Genomic DNA, 21,378 nt, shown 5'->3' with positions numbered 1-21,378 from the left:
GCCATTTCAGGGGAAGTCAGGACCGGGGTGGCATTATCCAGGAAGGATCTGTGGAAAGTTCCACTGTCTGACGGCCTGGACCCTGTGAACTACTCGCAAAGCCTACAAGATTTTTGTGAAATTTATATGAGCAGAACCGCTGCCAGCCTGGACTGAAAGAGGACAGAGAAGGGACAAATGGAAGGAAGAGTGACTTCAGGGCAGAACCATGGAGGCCGAGGTCTGCACTGAAGAGATCTCAGGCCAAGAGAACAGGCCCACCCACGTGCATGGAAAGGGCAGGTTCACCCCTCCTGTGGAGGGGACAGGCCCTCTGTCCCAGCACATGGAGCGGGGAGGCCTTGTGCCCTTGGAGAGGGTAGGGCCCGTGCCCCAGCATTTGCAGAGAGCCTGGCCACAACCCCGATGCTCAGAGAGGGTGGAGCCTTCGTCCCAACGTTCGGCAAGACCACGGCCTCCGCACAAGCCCTTGGAAGGGCTGGGCCTGCCTCTCTATCAGGCCCAGATGACAAAACTTGGATCCATAGATGACTCTCAGACCTCAAATTCTTTTTTTTTTTTTTAAGATTTTATTTATTTCTCTCCCCCTTCCCCCCTCCGTTGTCTGCTCTCTGTGTCTATTCGTTGTGTGCTCTTCTGTGTCCGCTTGTGTTCTTGTCAGCGGCACCGGGAATCTGTGTCTCTTTTGTTATTGTTGTGTCATCTTTCTGCAGCAGCTCTCCGTGTGCGCGGCGCCACTCCTGGGCAGGCTGCACTTTTTTCGCGCTGCGTGGCTCTCCTTACGGGGTGCACTCCTTGCGCGTGGGGCTCCCCTACACAGGGGACACTCCTTGCGTGCATCAGCACTACACGTGGGCCAGCTCACCACATGGTCAGGAGGCCCTGGGTTTGAACCCTGGACCTCCCATGTGGTAGGCGGACGCTCTATCCATTGGGTCAAATCTGCTTCCCCATGATGTTGAAGTTTTGATGTTGGAGTTTGATGCTGAAGACTTAAGCTGGAGCCCCGGGAAGTCAGCACGCAGAGGAAAGAGAAGCCAGCCCCAGGAAGGAAGGGCTATTGAACCCAGAGGAAAGCAAGCCCCAGGAACATAGGAACCCAGGAAGCCTGAACCCTCGCAGACATAGGCAGCCATCTTGCTCCATATAGACTTTGGTGAGGGAAGTGACTTAAGCTTTATGGCCTGGTATCTGTAAGCTCCTGCCCCAAATAAATACCCTTTACAAAAACCAACCAATTTCTGGTATTTTGCATCAGCTCCCCTTTGGCTAATACAACTGTCAATTTCAGGAGGGCAGAGACCTTGTCTGTCTTGTCCCTACCTGGCACACAGCAGGTGCTCAGTAAATACTTGATTGACTAGAAAGGATCTTAAGGGACCTGCAGACCTCTCCCTGGCTGTTTGGGTGCCACTGAAAGATGTGGCCAACCGGTCGACCATCTCTGGCTCCAGCACGCTACTGTCCAGAGACGATCTGCTGGACGGCACATAGGTTTTTCCTTCCACCCGGTCTCAGCTCTGCCCTCAAGGATCAGGGACAAGAAAACTGAGAGGTCAGATACCTGTTCCCCTTCCCCACCCTCATAATGTGCTGGGAAGTGCCAGGTTCAAGGGAGCCCTGGGACCTGCCTCCTCCCCCAGCTTCAGTCCTTGGGCGACACAGGAGCAGTAGCCTCATCTTCCACAGCTAAACTCCACTGGTGTATCCAACTGTTCCTCCGGCAACGGCACTCTGGGATGGCGGTCCAGAGCGCCCTGCTTCCCAAACCCCTCCATTCTCTTCAGGGGGTGAGCGGGGGCAGGGCCTGGGGAGAGGCCACGGCAGCCTCAGGGCAGAAAATCTGACCTCTGGGCTTCTGGCTCCTTCGCTGCGCTTGCACCCTCCTGCCAAGCACCCCCACCTCCCTGGCTGCTCTGCCTCCCCCGAGTGGCTGCAGATGTGGCTCTCTCTCTAGGCCCTCCCCTGTCCTCGTCTGCGCCCCTGGCTTCGGTTGTCAGTTCTTTGTAACTCCTGTCTCCAGCCTGCAGCTAACTTCAGACACCCAGACGCCTCCACATCCCATGAGCACCTCAAACTCAGGGGCCAATGACCTTCCTGCACCTGCAGGCCTTGCTTGTCCCCCACATTCCCGCCCTGACGTCCTTGCAGGAACCCAGAACCAGACTCCTGGCCTTGTACCTGGCTACCCAGCCCCCTTCCGCAGCCCCGCACAGGCTCCAGCCCTCTCCGCACACGCGCATCCTAGCCCGCCCCAGACCAGCCTTGCCTACTGCTCCTTTAAACACTAGAAGCCCCGTGGGCGCCTGTGCAAGTTGGGATTCTTCCCTCCAGCTTCTTAGCAAGCTGCCCCTGATTGGCAGCTCAGGTGGGTGTGGGCCGAGGCAGCGCTGGGGGCGGGATCGAGGACACCCTTAGACTTCACCTTTAGACTGGGATTCTCCGAGGTCAGGGCTTTTCTCTCCCGGCCGACTGAGGACCCTCGAGCAGACGATGCCTCTGCCATTAGGCTGGAGGTCCCCTGGGACGCTGGACATTTCCCTCCAAGGGTGCCCCGGGCCCACCGTATCCAGACCGCTGCTTTTTCCTGGGGCAGCAAGTGTCTCATTCACCCCTGTAATGTCAGGGGCCTGCACGGGGTCTGGCCCAGAACTGGGGCTGCAGGAAGCTGAGTGAATGAATGAGCCAATGAACAATCACAGGTGGGCCCCAGCGGCCCGGACGCTGCACGCTCACCTGGCCGGCAGGGGGCACCAGGGCTCCCACTCCAAGGGGGGCTGGCAGGGCAGTGATTTTATTGGTCGCTCTATTGGAAGGGGCAGGTGTTTCGAGGCCCTTGACCGCCCCAGGGCCAGCAGCCCAGAGTCCTGGGAAGAGTGGGGTTTGAGGGTCTCCGGGGAGGTAAGAAACAGAGTGCCTTAGCACACAGCCTGGCACAGCAGCCTCCTCCCGCCTTCTCTGCCCCAAACCCCTTTGCCAGCCTCACCCCCCTCCCCAAGGTGTAGAAATGGACCAACTGAGAGACCGGATGTTAATGGCTCCTGTCCCATCCAATACCAGGCCAGGAAGGGCCACGTGAAGTGGGGCATGAACAGAAAAGGGGCGCCAAGTGGACCCTTTCCGTGTCTCCCCACCCCCTTCCACACCCTCCATACGCCCGAGCCCAGGAGAATTTGCCCCCTGGACCCAGCGCTGCCCACCTCGGCCTTCAGAAGCGGGGGCGGGGGGAGAGGGGGGGACAAGCAGGCAGCCAGGCCTGGGGTAAGCAGCACTGGGACCGAGAAGGGCCGGGAGGCAGCCCCCGCCCTCCCGCCTGGCCTCTGGGCAGCTTGGGTGTCGTCAGGCGCCAGGCCCGGCTGGCCCCCCCGGGGCGCTCACAATCCCAGCCTTTGTCCGGCCCTGCCGGCCCTGGCTCCGCCGGCTCCGCACTGGCCCAAGGGGCCCTGGAAACCGGAGCAGCTGGAGCCCCACCAAGGATTTTTCCAGGCTGGGCCAGGGGACCTCAGGGGGGCGGGAAGGGCTGCGAGGGGAAGGGACTCATTCACCCCTCCCGTTCATTCATTCCTTCCTTCGACAGAGAATATTTATTGAGCGCCCCCTTGGCGGCAGGCGCTGTGCTAGGCGGGGTTCAGCAGAGCCGGCCCGGCCCCCGCCCTCACCCGGCTTCCATTCCAGAGGGCTGCCGGCGAGAGGCGAGCACGTGGAAATCGGCCAGCGGAACACCCTCTCTTCCCGGGTGGGGGCTGGGCTGGAGGCGCGGGTAGGCAGGAGAGGACTGGGGTGGGGAGGTGAAAGTGCTACCAGCTACGTGAAGGTCTACCTAGCGGGGGCCACGGGGCGGGGCTCCCTCAGGGCTCCACCCACACGCCGCTGTTGGTCACCCGAGCCCCGAACCAGCCCTTCCAGTAGACGGAGTCCTGCCCCGCGTGCTCGAAGCGGACGAAGCGGAGGCCAGGGCCGTAGTCGGTGAAGGTGTGGGAGATCTGGCGGGGGGAGTGGGGAGGTAGGGGGGGTGAGGGCCAGGCTCAGGGGGCCCCGTGACCTCCTCCACCCCCACCCCAGCGCGATTCTAGTCCGGGCTGGTTCTCCCAGCCCCAACGTGACACCCTGGAAGGGGTCTCCGTGAACCCCGCCCCTCGCCCCCAGCTCACCTCGATCCAGCCCCCGTCGTCGCTGTCCTGGGGCACTGCCACCTGCCCGCTGGTGAATTCGGCCAGCACGTCCTCGTGCTCCGACAGCAGCTTGACCGTGAGCTCGTACAGGCAGCCGGCGTCGCTGCGGCCCGAGTACCTGCCCAGAGGGGGCGCCGGTTCCTACAAGTTCTCATTTCCTGCCACCACCCTGCCTGTCCCCTGCTACCAATGGCCCCATTTTCCGGGTAAGGAAACCCAGGCTGGAGAGAGTGAGTCGCCCAAGGTCCAACCAGCAGGACTAAATCCCAGGCCGGCCAGGCCCAGCCTTGGGCCAAAGCCAGCCGGCCGAAATGTTTTGTTTGCAGTGCAAACAACAACAAAAAGATTTAAAACTCAGGGAATTGGGGGTGGGGGGTGGGGGGGTGGCACCATCTCCTGAAAGCTCGGGAGCCTCAGCCCTCGAGTTGGGGGGTTGCACCCCCAAGGTAGGGCACCCGCCTGTGGTTTGCCACCCCGGGCGCCCCGCCGCCCCTCACCAGTCCTTGACCACGATGGCCGGCTGAGTCGTGTCCAGCAGCTCCTCCCAGTACCCCTCGGCCTGCAGGTCAATCACCTGGGCTTTACGGCACCACCTGGGAGAAGTGAGGTTAGGGTGCAGCGGACACCCAGCCCACCCCAGCCCCTCCGCGCCCCCCCTGCTCCTTACTCAAACGAGGAGGCAAAGTATTTCTTGACGCTCTCATCGTGGCTGAATTCCTCTCCGCAGTCTCCGGGCAGCTCCTCCACCCTCCAGCCGTCCCCACCGTGCTCCACGTCACACCAGCCCTCCAAGTCCTCTGCGGGGACACAACAGCCCCACCCTGGTCACCCAGGCTGGGCTGAGGGTGTGGGGGCGTGGTTCTTGTCCCTATAATGGGGGCCTGGGGACGGAGCACTTTAATGGTTTCCGGGATGGGCTGATGACCTTGGGGTTGAACGGTGGGCACTGCCCGTGTCTGCATTCTCCCTCCTAGGAAAGTCACCCTGCCCCAGCTCGCTGAGGGTATTGGGACCTGGGAAAGAGACCCTCTGGGAGCAGGGGGTGAGGGTGGGCATGCGGCAGGAGAGAAAACAATAGTAGAGATGGGGGCAGCTGGGTGCGGGGCGCCGGGCAAGGGGCTTTATCTCATTTAACCCTCTAGGCAGGCTGGCGCTCTTGATGATGGCCCATTTTACAGAAGGGGGCGCTGCGTTCCGCAGGCCCGGGGGGGGGGGGGGGGTGTGTGTGACCGGGAGGTCCCTTACCTTCCCCGCACGGGTTGCGCAGCAGGTTGCGCCGCCGCTTGCTCAGAAAGTAGAACTGCTGCCAGTGGTCACGCTCGTCGTCCGTGCCGCCCTCGGCCACCAGCCCCTCCTGCTGGCACTTGAGCAGCCACAGGGGGGCGCCGTCCACCAGCTCCTTCCAGCGCAGGCACACGAGGCGGCAGGCCTGCACCAGCTCGGCGGCCGGCAGCTCGGCCAGCACGCGCAGCAGCAGCGGCTCGGGCAGCTCGGCCAGGTACGCCGCCGCCTCGGCCGCCTCCTCCTCCGGCGGCTCCTCCTCCGCCGCGCCCGTCTCCTCCGGCTGCTCCCCCTGCTCCTCCGGCTGCTCCTCCGGGCTCGCCTCGGGCTGGCCCACGCTCTCTGCCGGAGGAGGGAGGGGAGGGGGCTGTGAGGACCCCCCTCCATACCCCGGGGGCCGGGACCCGCACCCCCCACCACTCACACACACACCCTGGGACAACCTGCAGCGGCGATCTGAGGTTAAGAGGCCCAAGGGGGCTTGGACCGCAGACTCAGTCCACCAAAGAGGTCTCAGTTTCTCACTTGGACCAGCAGATAACAACCACGATCATTTACTCTTAATGGCCCCCGTCAATAGCATCGTCCTAAGGGATGTGTCACACATGGACTGCCATGCCGCCATCTACCCTCTGAGATCCCAGCTGGTGTCACCTCCTCAGGAAAGCCTTCCAGGACTTGCCCCTCCTTGCACAGCACAAGAACCTGTCCTTCCTAGCTTTTGCCCTAGGGTGAGATGGGTTGGTAAACATCCCTCTCTCAGCGGGACTGGGTGTCACGAGGGTAGGAGCAGGGTCTGGGAACTCCCCGCTTGGCTCCCAGAGCCTGGGCCCCCCCAATGTCAACAGCTGAGGCCTCCCAGGCACCTACACGTGCCAGGTACTGCTGTCAGCACTTCAATCTTATTCACTCCTTACATCTGTGAGGATTTCAATCTCCTCACGGTGGCTGCTATTACTGTCCTTTAGCTCACTGATGGGGAAACTGAGGCACAGTGAGGTTAAAGGGCCTCAAATTATGCCGCTGACAAGTGGTTGGAGCCTGGATTTGAACCCAGGTGGTCTGGCTCCAGAGCCACCATTAACCACAACAGACTTGAAAAAAATAATCTGTTGAATTAGGAGGCACCGTTTGGGTTTCGGTGTTACAGATGAAAATGCTCAGGCTCAGAGTGTGAAGTGCCTTGCTGAAGGTCACAAGGCCAGTAACAGGGTGAGGGACATGGGGATAGGAGGCCTGGGGGCAGGGGAGCAGAGGCCTCAGAGCGCAGGGGCCAGAGACCCAGCCAGCCTGTGCTATGTGACTTGGGGGGGGCGGCGATGTGGGCTCCTTAAAAGAGACCATGTATAGCAAAGAGGGAAAAAGAAAGGTTTCCTCATCTGTAAAATGGGAATCATCGTGCCAGGCCACTGGGCCACGCCGCTGTTCAACTCCCCTAAGGAAGGGTGAGGCCTTCTAAATTGTAAGGAGGTGGGCAGAGGTGCTGCAGGCGGCACTGGCTCCTGGATCCCAGCCCAAGCTGGCATGGCAGCTTGAGCAGCAGAGACCAAGCGTCCAGCATCTCCGGCAGGGGACAGTGGGAAGGAGATGGGCCACTCTGGTGATGGGGGAGGCCACCAGCTCCCAGGTAATGTCAGGCGGTTCCGGAGGCCTGGGTCCTGGAAAGCCAAGGCAGGGTGGAAGCAGGCTGGGTCCTGGGAGGGGAGACAGGTGGAGGGCCCACGCCTCACCTGCAGCCTGTTCTGCGCTCCCCGCCGCAGTCAGCTGGGTCAGGGCTCACCTGCCCCTCAGCACCCAGAGCACACAGGAAGCTCTCAGAGAGCACCTAGTGGAGCTTATTTCTCGCGTGGGGGTTTTCCTCTGTTTGGCAAAGAGGAAACCGATGGCCAAGCAGGTCACAGCGCAGCCAGCGGGGAGGAAAACGCAGGCCCCAGAGCCGCAGGGGCCCGGGCTCGCTGGCCCTGCTGTCCACTGCCCTCTGGGGAGCAGGTGCCCCGTGTCCTCACCTCTCCACTCCCCCCCCCTCCCCCGGGCCCTGCTCTGGCCCCAGTGGACACCTGATGCTCCCCCGAAAGGTGCACCTTGCCCAGTCCCCTCTCCTGGCCCCGGGCCTGGCACTCGAGGCCTCAGATCCGATTACGGCCCCCCACCCCCTCTCGCACCCACACAACTCCCCACATTGTTGCAGTCAGAAAGTTATCTGGGCCCTGAAAGCTGTGCCCAAGACTGATTCACTCACCTGGATCAGACCCCAGGGTTCAGGGAACAGCTGGGCCCTGGGAAAAAGCCGGGGCTGGGGCTCCCCAAAGGGTATGGCAAGGGGGCTACGGACTGGGAGCCTGGGGTGCAGGAGCTGGGACTTTCAGGGCTACGTGGGCACGCATCAAGTTGCTGACCCTCAGGTGGGCCTGCTGAGGAAGGAGATCTCACCCTGAATCAGCAAGCAGCCCCTGCAGGCCCAGCAGGGAGTTGGGGGGATGGGGGTTCTTGGTGCCAGAGAAGATGACTGAGCACTCAGAGGGCCCTGCACGCTGCCAACAGCTGGCCCCACAACTCTCGCTCACACTGGCCCGATCCCCCTGGGTATCCAGCCTCCCAGGAAGGTGGCCGCCTGAACTAGGGTGGGGAGGGGCCAGGAGCCCCAAGAAGCCCTGGGGGATTCAGGCAGCGGCCGGGTCAGAGCTGCCAAATGGAAGAAGCTGATGGCAGCAAAAGGCTGGCGGCCTCCTCCGTCCCAGCTGCGTCCCGCCCCCCAGCGCGACAGACCCCAGGGAGGCGGAGGCTGGGAGGTGGGTTACCCCAGCACAGGCTCCTGGGTACGTGGGCGCGGGGGTCCCCCCTCCAAGCTGTCAACTCTTGAGGCTGTTTAAGGGCCTTTTTTGAGAATTGGCCGCGCTAGCTCTTGGGGGGCCCTCGCTCTTGGGGGTGGCCCCTATGCGGGGCCCGCGCCCTTCCGCCCGAGTGTCTCCTCCCGGCCTGCGGCGAGCGGGTGCGGGCGGCGGCGGCTACCTGGGTCGCCGTCTCCGTCCATCGCTGCGGAGCGCGGTCGCGAGAAGAGGCGGCGGCGCGCTGCGGGGCGGCCCGAGTCCCGCGGCGGCAAGTCCAGGCGCTGCCCGCGTCTGGGTCGGGCCCCGGCGGCCGCGCCTCTTAAAGGCCCCCGCCCCGCCCCGCCTTTGGCCCCGCGCCCGGGCGCCCCGCAGTCCCCAAGCGCTCGGCGGGAGGCCCGAGGCTGCGCGGTCCGGCCAAGGTCAGGAGTCGCGCTTTTTTTTTTTTTTTCCGAATTGGAGGGTCTCCGACTTGGGCAGCCTTCCAGCTCGACCCGAGGGGCGCGGGGAGAGCCTGGGTCGGGAGCAGGGAGGGAGGGTAGGTGGCTCCCCGCGCTCACCGCCCTCCCCCCCCCCAGGTAATTTTCCTACGTCGCGGAGTGGGGCGCGTCCCGCGCGGGCTGGAGAGGGGCGCGGGGGAGGGGCGCGGGGGGCGGGAGCGCGGCGCGGGGGAGGGGCGCGGGGGGCGGGAGCGCGGCGCGGGGGAGGGGCGCGGGGGGCGGGAGCGCGGCGCGGGGGGCGGGCCGGGGCGGGACCGCAGGCGTCCGCCCCCGCACCCGAAGCCGGCTCATTCCCGGGCGCCCGCGGGAGCGCGCGGCGGCGTCGAGCGCAGGTGACCGGCCGGAGGGGGCTCCCGGGTGCCGAGGGGGTGCGGGCCCGTCGCTTTCCGGCGGCGCCGCAGTGCTTGGAAGGAGGCCGCGCGCGGGCAAGGCCCAGGCTGCGGGGCTCGGGCGGACTGCGCGGCGGCGGCGCGGGCGGGAGCCGGGGCCGGGATCGCCCCATCGGCTCCCGGCTTGGGGGTAGCCTTTTAAAGCCACAGCGTGGCGCTGGGAAGCCGCAGGCCCGCTGGGGGCCGTGGGGCGGGAGCCCCACCGCGGGGTGCGGCTGGGGGGAGGGAGGGATAGCAAAGCCCCTGCCCCATCGCCCAGCCCCTCTTCAGCCAGTTTGGGGGACCATGGCGCCAGGTAGCCTGAGAAAGGCGCTTGCCCCCTGTGGGCCTCTGTGGGAGATGATGGTCGTTATCCCTGCCCCCAGCATCCCCCCCTCACCCGTTTTGAGGATGGAAGCCAGAATGAAGCCACGGTTGTTGGGGACCGGCTGGTGCAAGGATGAAGGCTGGCTCTAGGGTCCGAGAAGCCCTGGACTCCCGCCCCCCGCTGCCCCTGCCCCTGTGACCTTGAGCAGGTCCCCCACCTCCCTGGGCCTCCTTAGCCTCTTTAGAGGCTGTTGTGAGGGGCTAGCCAGAAAACCAGAGCTCACCTTTTATCGGGCACCTGCTTGTCCCAGGCTCGTTGAATTCTCTTGGTGACCCCAGGAGGTAAGTCCTGTCCCTGGCCCCATCTTAGAGGAGGAAACTGAGTGTCCCCGGGACGCTCCTGGGACAGTAAACAACAGAGCTGGGACAGGGTGCTGCCAGTACCCGGGGGTCCTTGCGGGAGGGCGGGGAGTTCAGTGTAGCTTTTCCTTAACCACAGTGGGGTGTCTGGACAGGCCATGGCTGCGGGGCACATCAACGAGCTGCCCGAGAACATCCTGCTGGAGCTGTTCACGCACGTGCCCGCCCGCCAGCTGCTGCTGCGCTGCCGCCCCGTCTGCAGCCTCTGGCGCGACCTCATCGACCTCGTGACCCTCTGGAGGCGCAAGTGCCTGCGCGAGGGCTTCATCACGGAGGACTGGGACCAGCCGGTGGCCGACTGGAAGGTGTTCTACTTCCTGCGCAGCCTCCACAGGAACCTCCTGCACAACCCGTGTGCCGAAGGTGGGGTGCAGAGCGGGTGTGGCGTGCCCCCCTCCACGGTCGCGAGTCAGACTCTGCCCGACACTTACTGAGCACTGGCTAGGAGCTGGGCCCTGGGCTGAGTCTCTGGATGGCTTAACTCCTCCAGCCCTGTGAGTGACCCTGAGAGGCGGGTACTGCTAGTGCCCCCTCGTTCAGCTGGCAAGCCGAGGCCAAGAGTGGAGCCTCGTATTCCACTCCCAAGACCACCTCCCCCGTGGCCTTTCCAGAGGGGGCGGGGTTGGCTGATTGGGACGGACTGTGCCCAAGAACAAGGCCAGGAAGTCAGAGCCATCCCTAGTTGGCCAAGTTCCCAGCCCCCAGGGCAGGGCTTAGTGGTACTGTGCCAGGGGGCAAAGGGGTCTTGGCTTGGGGAGAATGGGGGCGCCAGTCTTCCTCCCAGCGTGCGATGACAACAGGGAAAACAAGGCTTCTGCAGCCATCCAGAATCGCTGCCTTCCCCTGCTGTGTTAAAACTCATCCGCTGGACACTAAGGGAAGGAGACGGGAGCCTAGTTCATTTCACGGCCAAGTGCTGGAGCAAAATGCTAATAAAACACCTCCTCCAGGCAGCCCAGAGCTTTGCGATGCCTCACTTGACTCCCCAGCGGCCATGGTCTTTGGCCAGGAGTCCACAAATGAGCAGAGTATGGCCCACAAGCCCCCTCCAGCCCAGGAGCTCAGACGGTTTTTACATTTTTAAAGGGTTGGGGAAAAGCAGACAAAACAAAGACCATATAATGGAGACAGTATAAGGTCCACAGAGCCTAAAATATTCCCTATCTGGCCCTTTATAGAAAGAGTTTGCCTCCCTCCATTCTTTTTTTTTTTTTTAAGAAATTTATTTTATTTCTTCTCTCCTCCCACCCTTGTTTGTACTTGCTGTCTACTCTCTGTGTCTGTTTGTTGTGTGCTCATCTTCCTTTTAAGGAAGCACTGGGAACCAAACCCAGGACCTCCCATGTTGGGGGAGGCACCCAATTGCCCGAACCACCTCTGCTCCCAGCTTGTTGTCTCTCGTTATGTTTCCTTGTTGTGTCTCTTCATCACATCATTTCATTGCATCCTCTTGTTGCGTCAGCTCGCTGTCTTGCTCGTTTTCTTTAGGAGGCACCAGGAACCTGGGCCTCCGTGTGGTAGGCAAGCGCCCAACTACTTGAGCCACATCTGCTTCCCGCCTACCCCCATTCTTGACCTCAGTTTATAAAGGAGAAAACCAGGGATCAGAGAAAGAAAGCAGCTTGCTTAAGGTCACACAGCTTGGCAGTGGTAGAGCTGGGACCAAGACCCAGCTCAGAGAGCTCCCCACAGAAGGAGCCAGGTCTGGTGGCTCATGTCATCACACACAGCAGGACGCCTGGTGGAACTCACTCAGCGCGGTGCCTGGCACGCAGGAAGCACATGTCACGAGGCGGGGACTGGGGGTCTGCACTGTCCCGTGGCACGGGGCTTGAGGACAGCTGCGGAGATCCAGGGAGAGAACTTGGCAGGTGACCCTGCCTGGGAACCCTGCTTTCCCACCAGAGGGGTTCGAGTTCTGGAGCCTGGACGTGAACGGGGGCGACGAGTGGAAGGTGGAGGCGCTCTCTGGAGACCAGAGGAAAGAGTTTCCCAACGGCCAGGTCAAGAAATACTTCGTGACTTCTTATTAGTAAGATCCGAGGGGGTGGGGGGGTGCTCGGGGGGGACAGCCCAAGTCAGTGCGTCCTGGGTCTCTCCCGCCCCGGGGAGGGGCTGTCCAGGCCCCCAGTGTCCTAGTGGTAAGCCCAGCCCCTCCCCCGCCCCAGCACCTGCCTCAAGTCCCAGGTGGTGGACCTCAAGGCCGAAGGGTATTGGGAGGAGCTGATGGACACCACGCGGCCCGACATCGAGGTCAAGGACTGGTGAGTGCCCGGGGCGCAGGTCTGGGGGGGTGGCCCGCCACTCAGGTACCCCCCCCCCACCGCCTCCAAGGTCCTGATGGGTCCTGCCCCTGCCTGCAGGTTCGCGGCCAGGCCGGACTGCGGGTCCAAGTACCAGCTGTGCGTCCAGCTCCTGTCATCCGCGCACGCGCCTCTGGGGACCTTCCAGCCAGACCCGGCGACCATCCAGCAGAAGAGCGATGCCAAGTGGAGGGAGGTGTGTGGGCGGGGCCGGGGCGGGACGCACCTGAGCCCAGGTAGCTCTGCTCCTTCTGGCGAGGCTCTGGTTAGCCTCCTCTCTGAAATGGCTGGAATAGTTCTTCCCTCCCGGAACTCTGGTAGCAGCCAAGGAAGTGAAGCTGGCGGAGCTGGCCCCAGGTGACACTCAGAAAGGTTGACTCTTAGTAATGACTAACGTTATTATCACTACCTAGGAGGCGGTGGGGAGTCAGCAAACGTTTTCTTAAAGGGCCATGCTGTCTCTTTTGCAACTATCATCTCTGCCGTCAGAGAGCTGGAGTCACCTTAATCATTTATAAAAGAGAAGAATAGCTCGAGTGTGTCAGCCTCTGAGCTGGACCAGTGTCCAGTAAAACTTTCTGCAGTGATAGAAATGTTCTGGATCGTTGCTGTCTGGTTGGGGCGCCAGCTGTGACTAATGAGCACTTTGTAAGAGTTCCTCGTGGCACTGAAAAACTGAATTTTTCCTTTTGATCTTAATGTGCACGACTACATTGGCAGCGACAAGCGTGTTAGACAGGGCAAGTCTAAACAGCATTTGGAGTTTACGAAGTTTCCTTCGGCTCCTTTGAGCTGCATGATGTCCTGTGGAGAGCCATGTAAAACGTCCGCTTTACAGATGAGGAAACTGAGGCACGGAGAGGGGAGGTGATCTGCAGCCTTCTAGTCCACTGCCCTTCATCCAGCACTAAGAACCTCTGCCCGCTCTGGCTGGGCCACCCTTGGGACCAGCTCCCTTGACCTCTCCCCCTCCCCCTGCCTGCCCCCAGGTCTCGCACACGTTCTCCAACTACCCGCCCGGCGTCCGCTACATCTGGTTTCAGCACGGCGGCGTGGACACTCGCTCCTGGGCCGGCTGGTACGGCCCGCGGGTCACCAACAGCAGCATCACCATCCGGCCCCCGCTGCTGCCCTGACCCCCATCTGCTGAGCCCCGACTGGTAAACTGCTGTCAGAGGAGGGCTGGGCTTGGGCAGGGGAGGTGGGGCCAGGCGCCCCCAAGCCCCCCAGTTCACCCTTGGCCCCCGGGCCCCTCTTCCTTGCAGAGCTTCTTGCATGGGGCAGCCCTCTCGTCCCGGGGAGGGGAGCTCTCGCCCCTAAGGCGGGGGGCCAGCCTAGGCCCCTCTAACAGATGGGACCCCTGAGGTTAGGGAGGTGTGGGGTCTCCCGTCAGGCTCCTCTGAAAGGGTCCCCCAAGCTTGGGTGCCAGCCTCGATGGGGACCTCTCCCCGCCCCCTCCTGGGGCCTCTCTCCTGTGCCCTCTGGGAGCACCCTCGGAGTCAGGACAGGGAGCCTGGCAGGCTCAAGGTGGCCTGGACAGTCGGGTGCCGGGAGGTGACCCTGAAACTGGGAGATCTGGGAGTAGAGCTGTCGTTCTGCCGTTCGCCAGGCTCTGCCTAGAAGGGGTGCCTTTGGCACAGAGGCTCAGGCTTTGTCTGGGATGTGCGTTGGGGGGGGGTCCAGGCTGGCTTTGGAAGATCCTATCAGGGAAGCCCCAGGAGCCGGGTGGGTACCAGGTGGGAGTTGAGAGCCCCAGAGGATCCACGGACACCTGCCAGGGTGACCCAGGGCAGGCAGGGGGCAGGATTGCACCGACTCCGAGAGCTGGATGAACGAGCCCGGGATAAGTAGGGTGGGGGCTGTCGAGGACACCCCACCCTTGAACGGCCATTCCCAGGACCTCCCCCCGCCCTCCTGCTGATCCCACCCCCACTGCCTGTGGCCAAATAAAAGGTGTTCCCGGTCCAACGCTGTGCCCTGTGCTTTCTGGGAGGGAAGGCAGACCTAAGGGGCGGCCCTGGGCTGGACCTGCCCGAGGCACGGCCCGCGCGGCTTCTGCGGGAGGCCCAGAGGGGATGGCATTCCAGGGCCTTCGTGGAACCAGGGTCACGGGACAGCCCCCTGACGGGCAGCCCTCCAGGACTGCCGGCTTCCTCTGGGGGCCTGGCCACAGGGCTGGAGGGGGAGGAAGGCAAGGCTCCGGGCAGCCCTTAGCGCTGAGACCCCTGCGCCCACCCCACACTGGTGAGCAGCACCACCCCCGTGACTGCTTCCTGGCCAGCACTCTCTCTGTGCCCCGAGCTTTACTGACGCTGGACCAAGCCAAGCATCTAGAGTGGGGCTTGGCACACAGTAGGCGCTCAATTAAGTACTCCTCGACAGTACTCACTTGACAGACTGCAGGGACCTCCCCCAGCTGTACAGCATCTTTGGCAAGCTGGGAAAAGGTACCCGACCTTGCAGAAGCTGCAGCCTGGGCCAGGCCCCTTGGGCAGTGCACAACCTGCACAACAGTATGTGGTTGCCGGAAGTAGGTGCTCGATAAGTATTTGTTGAAGGAAATAAGGAATTCATTAATTTCAACCTAACAAAAAGCGCCAGAGATTATTACCTTTGAGTCAATTGAGGTCAACCTGGGGTCACGCCCCGGGAGGGCCAGAACCAGGCTCAAGCCGGAAGTTTCGGCCTCGCAGCCGCGATGCACCTCCCTCCCGCCGGGCGAGGAACAGGCGAAAGGAGGCCTGAGGCGGCGCCGGCGCGGGGGTGGGGGGCTCGCCTGAGGGGGCTCCTCGGGCTTCCCCCCGGAGGAGGAGGCGCGAGGAGAAGTGAGTCTGGCCGCCTGGGGAGGGAGAGGGCCGGGGTCCCCGCCGGGCCCGGCCTCCGGGAGCAGGGCGGCGGCTGGGCCCGCAGGGCCGGGGCGGGGCGGGCCGCGCGCGGCGCGTGACGCGGGGCGGGGCGAGAGCGGACTGCGCCGCCGAGGCCGCCGGCTCCCGCCGCCCGGAGCTCCGGTGCCGCCGGGGCCCCCGCCCCGCGCCCAGGTCGCGGCCCAGCCGGGGGTCGGGGTGGGGAGCGAGGGCCCCGCGCAGCCCGCGGGCGGGAGGGGGGCGCCGGGCGGTAGCCGAGCCCGCGGGGCGGGGTTCCGGGGGGCCGGGGGGCGCGGGGCGGGGCTGCGGGCGGCGCGGGGCGGGGGCTCGTCACGCCGGCGGGGTCGCGGGCGGCGCCGGGGAGCGAGCCTGGCCCGGGACCACCCAGGCTGAAGCGCTGCGTCTGACCCCCTTTCCGGCCGCACCCCACGCGGGATGCGGCCCCGGCGAGGTCTGCCCGGGAGGCGACGCGGGGCTCCCCTTCCCGGGCCTCTGCTCCCGGGAAATGGGGATGAGGACGGCGCCCCGAGGGGCGGGGGCGGCTCGCTGGTGGAAAGGTGGGCGCGGGGGGGCCCTGGGGTCAGCCGTGCTCCCTGCGCCGGCGCCCACTTCCCGGCACAGGAGGTCCCAGGACGCCCGCACCCCGGCCCCACCTCGGCCCGCCCAGGGCGGCCGGAGCCGAAGACCAGGCTTCGGTAACCCAGAAGCCTCCGTCTCTGAGCTAACGACTTTTGTTTGGCCTAGATAGTGCTTTGAAAAGTTGCCAACAGTTTAAAATTGAGAGGTATCATGTGGATATATTTAGTTTTACAATGGGTTCCACGCTGGGTTTTTCCCCATCTTACAGATACCTTCTTTATCTGCTTGTTGTTGTTTTTCTCACGGCAACGGTCACGTTTTTCTGGGACAGGAGTGTAGGGCAGACAATAACCGCGTCTTTGGCCAACTGCTGTAGGTTAAGTGAGAAGAGCTGGGCAGGCCTCCCTGCGTTTACCCCCCCACCCCCAGGTAGTGGAGAACATTCCCTCCTCCGCACTTACCAGGCAGATATGGAGGCTGCTGGCCCCCCCAGCCCACCAGGGTCAGGATAAACAGGACCACCCAGGTGACAGATTCAGGCCAGGGGAGAATGGTCCAAAAACCTCGTAGGATTCAGATGTAGAGAGGAGCAGGGAAGAATCCGTGCTCTAAATGATAGAAGCCTTGGTGAGGAGGCCCGTTTGCAGAGCACCTGTCCTCTTTACTTATCCCCCCATCCTCTCTGAGGTTGGGACAGTCACCATCCCCTTTTTACCTGCCGTGGGTGCTGGCCAGGGCCCTCGTGCCCTCTGCCTGCTTTTCATTTTCTGGGTCTTTGAAGGTGGGCTCTAGTCTGCCCTCCCAGCACAGCTGTGGGGTTCTGCTTTGGGATGTTTTCTCACACCAGGCTTCCAGGCAAAGCAGGTGATTTGGGGAAGAGGGAAGTATCTCAGCACTATCCCACCACTTGGTGAACAGCCGGATGACAGAGTCCGGGCCGTAGAAAAGATTCTTATTTCCAACAGTGCGTTCACAGCAGTGAAACAGCCGAACGGCAGTTCCCATGAACTCTTGCAGAAGCTGCCGAGCTCCAGATGGCAGTGTGCCCTCAACAAAATCTTACAGTTCACCTGGCACACCAGCCTTAAAATTAAGCAGTTATTTTTTTTAAGGGAGGGGGGCATTTCAAAAGTTTTGTACAAGATTTAACTGTTGGTGTTTTTATTGTACTCTTTCAAACGTGCATAATGTGCGGCCACTGTATGGTTGAGGACCCCGTATCTGCAGGAAAGACCCTTACAAATGCCCGCCTGGCCCCTCTTCTTTCACAGCCTCCCTGGGTTGGGAGTTCATGCCCACTGTTGCCCCCACCAGGCCCGCGTGCGCCCTGCCCTGCCCCAGCCATGGCCCCGGTGAGCATCAACGAGCTGCCCGAGAACATCCTGCTGGAGCTGTTCACGCACGTGCCCGCCCGCCAGCTGCTGCTGCGCTGCCGCCCCGTCTGCAGCCTCTGGCGCGACCTCATCGACCTCATGATCCTCTGGAAGCGCAAGTGCCTGCGCGAGGGCTTCATCCCCGAGGACTGGGACCAGCCGGTAGCCGACTGGAAGGTGTTCTACTTCCTGTGCAGCCTCCGCAGGAACCTCCTGCGCAATCCATGTGCTGAAGGTAGGCCGGGGAGGTGGGGGGGGGTGCCATGGCCTGCTTCCCTCCCTTTCCTGAGCCACAGGGCCTTTGCACTTGCTGTCCTCACACTCTCCGGAATGTTCTCTCACATGCATAACACCCCCTGCCTTCCTTGCCATGGCCAGGTCCTCTTTGTCCTTCGGAGAGAACTGTTCTGACTTCCATCTAGAAACAGCACCCCTCTTTTATCACTCCCATTTAGCTCCTTCCTAGCACATCTCACCACCTGTCCTTTCCTTATTTACCTGTTTACTTGTTTATTTCTCTGCCACAAATGTCAGGTTCCAGGGTCCCCAGGTTCCCTACTCTACCCAGTGTCCACGCCAACGCTTTCACAAAGCAGGTGCCCAGGACACAGTTGCTGAAGCATGGACGTGCTGCAGAGCCGCCTTTCTCTTGTCACTCAGGCCAAGCTTCCTGCTGGCCACCGACAGCGTCTTTACAGACATCAGTGTTCTCTGTTACCCCCATTTAGAGGGAAGAGGAAAGGGAGGGTCTCAACAAGTGACAATTTAGCTTATATTTCATGACCTCTTGGGTTTGCCAGGCAGTGCTTCCTTCATTCCTTCAGCACCTACTGTGTGCCAAGCACTGTGCTGCTGGCTGGGGCCATGGCAGCCACCGAGTAAGAGGCCTGCTGTGTGCGCTTAGGGTCACTTTCATATCTGTTTTCTTTCTTTGTCCTTACAAGGATTCTGGATTGCCCAGACCTAGGCTTGGCTCTGCTGTACAGACAGGGTGCTCGAGGCCCCCACCTGAGTGGCTTTCCCTAAGGACCCAGAACTGACAAAGGCCCGCAGGGCCCCTCTGACAACACCCCAGACACTCGATCCCTCAGCCTGGCCCAGATTCCGCTAAGAAGCTGCCCGGCTGTCCGCCCCGCCCACATGCCCGGCAGCGCCCCTGGATTCCCATAGTGCTCCTCCCCTTCTGGGGGGGGGGGCAGTTCTCCCACACTTGGGGACTAGGTGAGAGCTCCGGCTGGCGCTGGGACCAAGGGAGTAGTTTGGAAAAGCTCCCTGGCGATGGTTCTGGACAGTGCCATGTCCTACGGTCCTCTAGGCTGGCTGCCTCGGGAGACTGCCAAGGCCAGCCTCACACCTCCGGACCTGCCGAGCTGGCTGGGGCAGATCCTTCCACAAATAGGGGCCCGCTACAGGCCACCAACTCCGAGGGTGCCTGTCCCCCCACTCAGCAGTCTTGCCTGCGCAGAAGGGTCTCTTGGTGTAGCGGCTTCATACTACACATCAATAAACCACTAAATTGGTCCTCTTGGGCCCCCAAATCGCAGTTACATAGTTGACTGGGGGTGACTTTCTTGGGGACCGGTGAGCTGTCACTGACAGGATGAACTTATATTAACCATTAAGGCACAAGTACCGCTCTAGGAGACTATATATTTTGAGAGTTGAGAGTTGGACATTTCCCAGGGTCCTACAGCAACATGAAGTGAGAAAAGGTTTGGTTTAGAATTCCTGGTAATTTCCCTATTTCCAGCCTCATGTCAGGACTGAAACCAGATTGGGACAGAGTTGGGAGGGGGAGGGTCCCAAACCAGAGCTAACGCGGGGACAGGTGGGAATGAGTCTGAGGAGGGCGCTCTGTAGGGGTGTGCCAAGGAGGACGAGGTGGTGGGGTGCTCAGCTTGGCTGGTAGCCCTCGCGGCCCACCTCCCCAGTGCACAGGCAAGACTTGGAGCGTCTCCAGGGCGTCTCACCCCGGCATCTTTTCCTAGAGGACATGGATTCCTGGCGAATTGACTCTGACGGGGGAGACCACTGGAAGGTGGAGAGCCTCCCTGGAGATCACGGGACAAATTTTCCTGATCCTAATGTCAAGAAATACTTTGTCACGTCATACAGGTAAGATGACCAAAACAGAGCAGGCATGTGTGGCCTAGGGCGGTGGGAGCGGCAGATCTGCCTCTGGTAGCTGGAGGGGGAGGAGGGTCTGGATAACTTGCCAAATCCCAGGCCTGAGAGGGCCTCTTGGGGAGCTCAAGGGAATGCTTCCCTAGCCAGCTCAGTCACTGCTTCCTGGCACAGGAGTGAACTCCACGGCTGGGGGGGTAATGAGGGTGTCAATTTAAGGAAGCTGGGATCCCACCAGGCAATGACATGAAGTTAGGGGTACCTGCAGACTGTCCCTAATCTAGGAGTGTGAGTTCAGAGGCACCCCAAACTCTTCTGGCATTGGGTCCGCTTCCTGCCCACATGGGCTGGGATCTAGTGCTGCCCAGGCCCAAAGTGGGTCAAGCTTCCAACTTGTTTCTAAAGGGCCTGCGCTGCAGGGGCAGCCAGAGTCCACACGAGCCAGTGCCTGAACCGCAGAGGTCAGGAGGCACCACTGGAAGCGGGCAGGACCGTCTCCCTGGGCCCGCAGAGGCCACCAGGGCCAGGGAGGCCATGCAGAGCCTGCCTGAGGCTGCAGGCCTTTCCCTTTGCTCCCAGCTTGTGCCTCAAGTCCCAGCTGGTGGACCTCAAGGCCGAGGGCTACTGGGAGGAGCTGCTGGACACCTTCCGTCCTGACATCGTGGTCAAGGACTGGTGAGTAGACTCGGGGCCTGTGTCCCTCTACCCCACCCCCAGCACTGGCAGTGGGAGTTCCTGAGCGCCCTTCCCTTTCCTCTTCCGGCTACACTCACTGGGCGAGAAAACCCTTCAGTTGCACCCAGTCCGTGCCTGGCATGCCTTACTCTCCCACCACTCACAGGTCTGCACCTGCTCATCCAGCACCTCTTGGCCTCCCCGCCACACTGCAACATCAGCAGGAGACAATTAGCCCCACTTTGTGGGTGGGGAGATGGAGGACCACAGGCACTGGGACAATAGTCCCCCACAAGACATCACAGAGAATCACCTGTCCGCACCCCCTACCCTTACTGTCATCCATCCTCTGGTTCTTCCACCCTCCTGCTGTGTGCACAGGGCTTTGAGCTCTGGCTTGCCCAGTTCTAGCCTGGCCGCAGGGGTGGAGGGAGGGCTTGAGGGGACGCAGAGCTGACCGGAGGGTCCATTATGGTATACAGATGAGGCCCTCCAAGCAGTCTTGCCCTGTGGAGGGCAGTTTTCTTTTTGAGGTGACATCTTTTCTAGAACAGCCAAAAGGGTTGTCCCCTTCCTCAGATGGGGTAACTGAGGCCCAGCAGGAACAGGTTGCTGTGCTTGGCCCAGTGGGACAGAGGCAGCACTGAAGCCAGCAGGGCCACCTGGCAGGCAGGGCCGGCAAAAGGAAGGCTCCAGCCGTGCTCAGGACAGCACCACCCTGAGCTGGAATTCGGGGGCCTGCTGCCTGCCCGCACCTTCCCCCCAGGTATGCCCCCAGATCAGACTGCGGCTGCACCTACCAGATCCGCGTCCAGCTGGCTTCAGCTGACTACATCGTCTTGGCGTCCTTCGAGCCTCCACCCATAACCATGGACCAGTGGAGCGACGCCAGGTGGACGGAGGTGAGCCACCCCCACCTGCTCGCCTCCCAGGGCCTGCGTGGCGGCCGCTGCCTGCCAGCCGGGAAGCACTTCCCTCCAGGCCACCCATCCTGTCCCCCTGCTCCCCCAGGCCCAGGGGTCACTTCTCTTCCTTCCTTGCAGATCTCCCACACCTTCTCAGACTACCCCCCAGGTGTCCGCCATATCCGCTTCCAGCACGGAGGCCAGGACACCCAGTACTGGGCAGGCTGGTACGGGCCCCGTGTCACCAACAGCAGCATTGTCATCAGCCCCACGATGACCAGGAGCCTGGCACCCGCCGACAGCTCAGCCTGAAGCCAAGGCTGGGTGGGAGGCGGCCACCCAGCTGCCCTCCCCACCTTCATCTCCACAGCTTCGATGGTCTGTCACCTGGCTGGCTGTCCATCTACACTCTGTCCAGGCCAGCCAAGTGCCCGAGGTCCCCTCCAGGCAAGAGCTGGGCCTGTGGCGAGCACAGAGGCCCCTCCCCCAGAATTCCTGCCCTAGTTCCCACATTGGGTACACAGGCCAGTTTGTAATAAATGACTGTCACGTGGTTTTGAAGTCTCATCATAATAAACGTTTTCAGTAAAAGTAGTCGAGTTGGGTGTAGGGGTGTGGGAATGGGGGTCTCGGGCACTTCACTGGAGAAGCAGCCTCTCTCC

At 62.1% G+C, this 21,378-nt stretch overlaps 3 protein-coding genes and 1 long non-coding RNA gene across 14 annotated transcripts; 2 read left to right on the top strand and 2 right to left on the bottom strand.

The window, feature by feature from the left end:
- Window positions 1–549: 549 nt before the first annotated feature.
- On the bottom strand, window positions 550–8,541 carry FBXO2 (F-box protein 2). The gene is made up of 6 exons (XM_058304407.1): window positions 8,463–8,541; window positions 5,418–5,795; window positions 4,840–4,969; window positions 4,670–4,765; window positions 4,152–4,290; window positions 550–3,983 (listed from the first exon to the last, which is right to left on the bottom strand). The coding sequence occupies exons 1-6, from the start codon at window positions 8,482–8,484 to the stop codon at window positions 3,849–3,851; spliced, it is 900 nt and encodes a 299-aa protein (XP_058160390.1). The 5' UTR covers window positions 8,485–8,541; the 3' UTR covers window positions 550–3,848.
- LOC101443719 (F-box only protein 44) lies at window positions 8,532–14,164 on the top strand. 6 transcript variants are annotated; one of them, XM_058304408.1, is made up of 6 exons: window positions 8,532–8,700; window positions 9,989–10,256; window positions 11,799–11,925; window positions 12,062–12,157; window positions 12,257–12,392; window positions 13,186–14,164. In XM_058304408.1, exons 2-6 carry the CDS (start codon window positions 9,992–9,994, stop codon window positions 13,330–13,332), a joined length of 771 nt encoding a protein of 256 aa, XP_058160391.1. In that variant the 5' UTR covers window positions 8,532–8,700; window positions 9,989–9,991; the 3' UTR covers window positions 13,333–14,164. The 6 variants fall into 6 exon arrangements, with proteins under 6 accessions (XP_058160391.1, XP_058160396.1, XP_058160394.1 ...); XM_058304413.2 differs by lacking the exon at window positions 8,532–8,700 and adding an exon at window positions 8,718–8,856; XM_058304411.1 differs by lacking the exon at window positions 8,532–8,700 and adding an exon at window positions 9,039–9,110 and having other exon boundaries at window positions 9,973–10,256.
- LOC131279843 (uncharacterized) lies at window positions 11,390–14,882 on the bottom strand. The gene is made up of 2 exons (XR_009187322.2): window positions 14,808–14,882; window positions 11,390–13,000 (listed from the first exon to the last, which is right to left on the bottom strand). It is a non-coding gene; the product is annotated as an uncharacterized lncRNA (long non-coding RNA).
- Window positions 14,865–21,307, top strand: FBXO6 (F-box protein 6). 6 transcript variants are annotated; one of them, XR_011649756.1, is made up of 6 exons: window positions 14,865–15,021; window positions 16,954–17,247; window positions 19,001–19,127; window positions 19,716–19,811; window positions 19,978–20,713; window positions 20,855–21,307. XR_011649756.1 is itself a non-coding variant. In XM_058304401.2 (6 exons), exons 1-6 carry the CDS (start codon window positions 14,895–14,897, stop codon window positions 21,026–21,028), a joined length of 954 nt encoding a protein of 317 aa, XP_058160384.1. In that variant the 5' UTR covers window positions 14,876–14,894; the 3' UTR covers window positions 21,029–21,307. The 6 variants fall into 6 exon arrangements, 5 of the variants coding, with proteins under 5 accessions (XP_058160384.1, XP_058160389.1, XP_058160388.1 ...); XM_058304401.2 differs by having other exon boundaries at window positions 14,876–15,021; window positions 20,578–20,713; XM_058304406.1 differs by having other exon boundaries at window positions 14,900–15,021; window positions 16,911–17,247; window positions 20,578–20,713.
- The last annotated feature ends 71 nt before the right edge of the window (window positions 21,308–21,378 follow it).

Source organism: Dasypus novemcinctus, chromosome 9, assembly GCF_030445035.2.
Source record: "Dasypus novemcinctus isolate mDasNov1 chromosome 9, mDasNov1.1.hap2, whole genome shotgun sequence".
Lineage (NCBI taxonomy): Eukaryota > Metazoa > Chordata > Mammalia > Cingulata > Dasypodidae > Dasypus > Dasypus novemcinctus.
Note: the sequence above shows the minus strand (reverse complement) of the source record. Positions and strands in the feature narration are given on the sequence as shown.

Bases quoted from the DNA above. Each gene is read 5' to 3' on its own strand.
- FBXO6 (XM_058304401.2), top strand. From the start codon at position 14,895: ATGCACCTCCCTCCCGCCGGGCGAGGAACAGGCGAAAGGAGGCCTGAG. The intron at 15,022-16,953 runs GTGAGTCTGGCC...TGCCCCCACCAG, and splicing joins AGGAGGAGGCGCGAGGAGAA to GCCCGCGTGCGCCCTGCCCT. The intron at 17,248-19,000 runs GTAGGCCGGGGA...ATCTTTTCCTAG, and splicing joins GCGCAATCCATGTGCTGAAG to AGGACATGGATTCCTGGCGA.
- LOC101443719 (XM_058304408.1), top strand. From the start codon at position 9,992: ATGGCTGCGGGGCACATCAACGAGCTGCCCGAGAACATCCTGCTGGAG. The intron at 10,257-11,798 runs GTGGGGTGCAGA...CTTTCCCACCAG, and splicing joins GCACAACCCGTGTGCCGAAG to AGGGGTTCGAGTTCTGGAGC. The intron at 12,393-13,185 runs GTGTGTGGGCGG...GCCTGCCCCCAG, and splicing joins GCGATGCCAAGTGGAGGGAG to GTCTCGCACACGTTCTCCAA.
- FBXO2 (XM_058304407.1), bottom strand. From the start codon at position 8,484: ATGGACGGAGACGGCGACCCAG. The intron at 4,970-5,417 runs GTAAGGGACCTC...GTGTCCCCGCAG, and splicing joins GCGCAACCCGTGCGGGGAAG to AGGACTTGGAGGGCTGGTGT. The intron at 3,984-4,151 runs GTGAGCTGGGGG...TCCCCCCGCCAG, and splicing joins ACGACGGGGGCTGGATCGAG to ATCTCCCACACCTTCACCGA.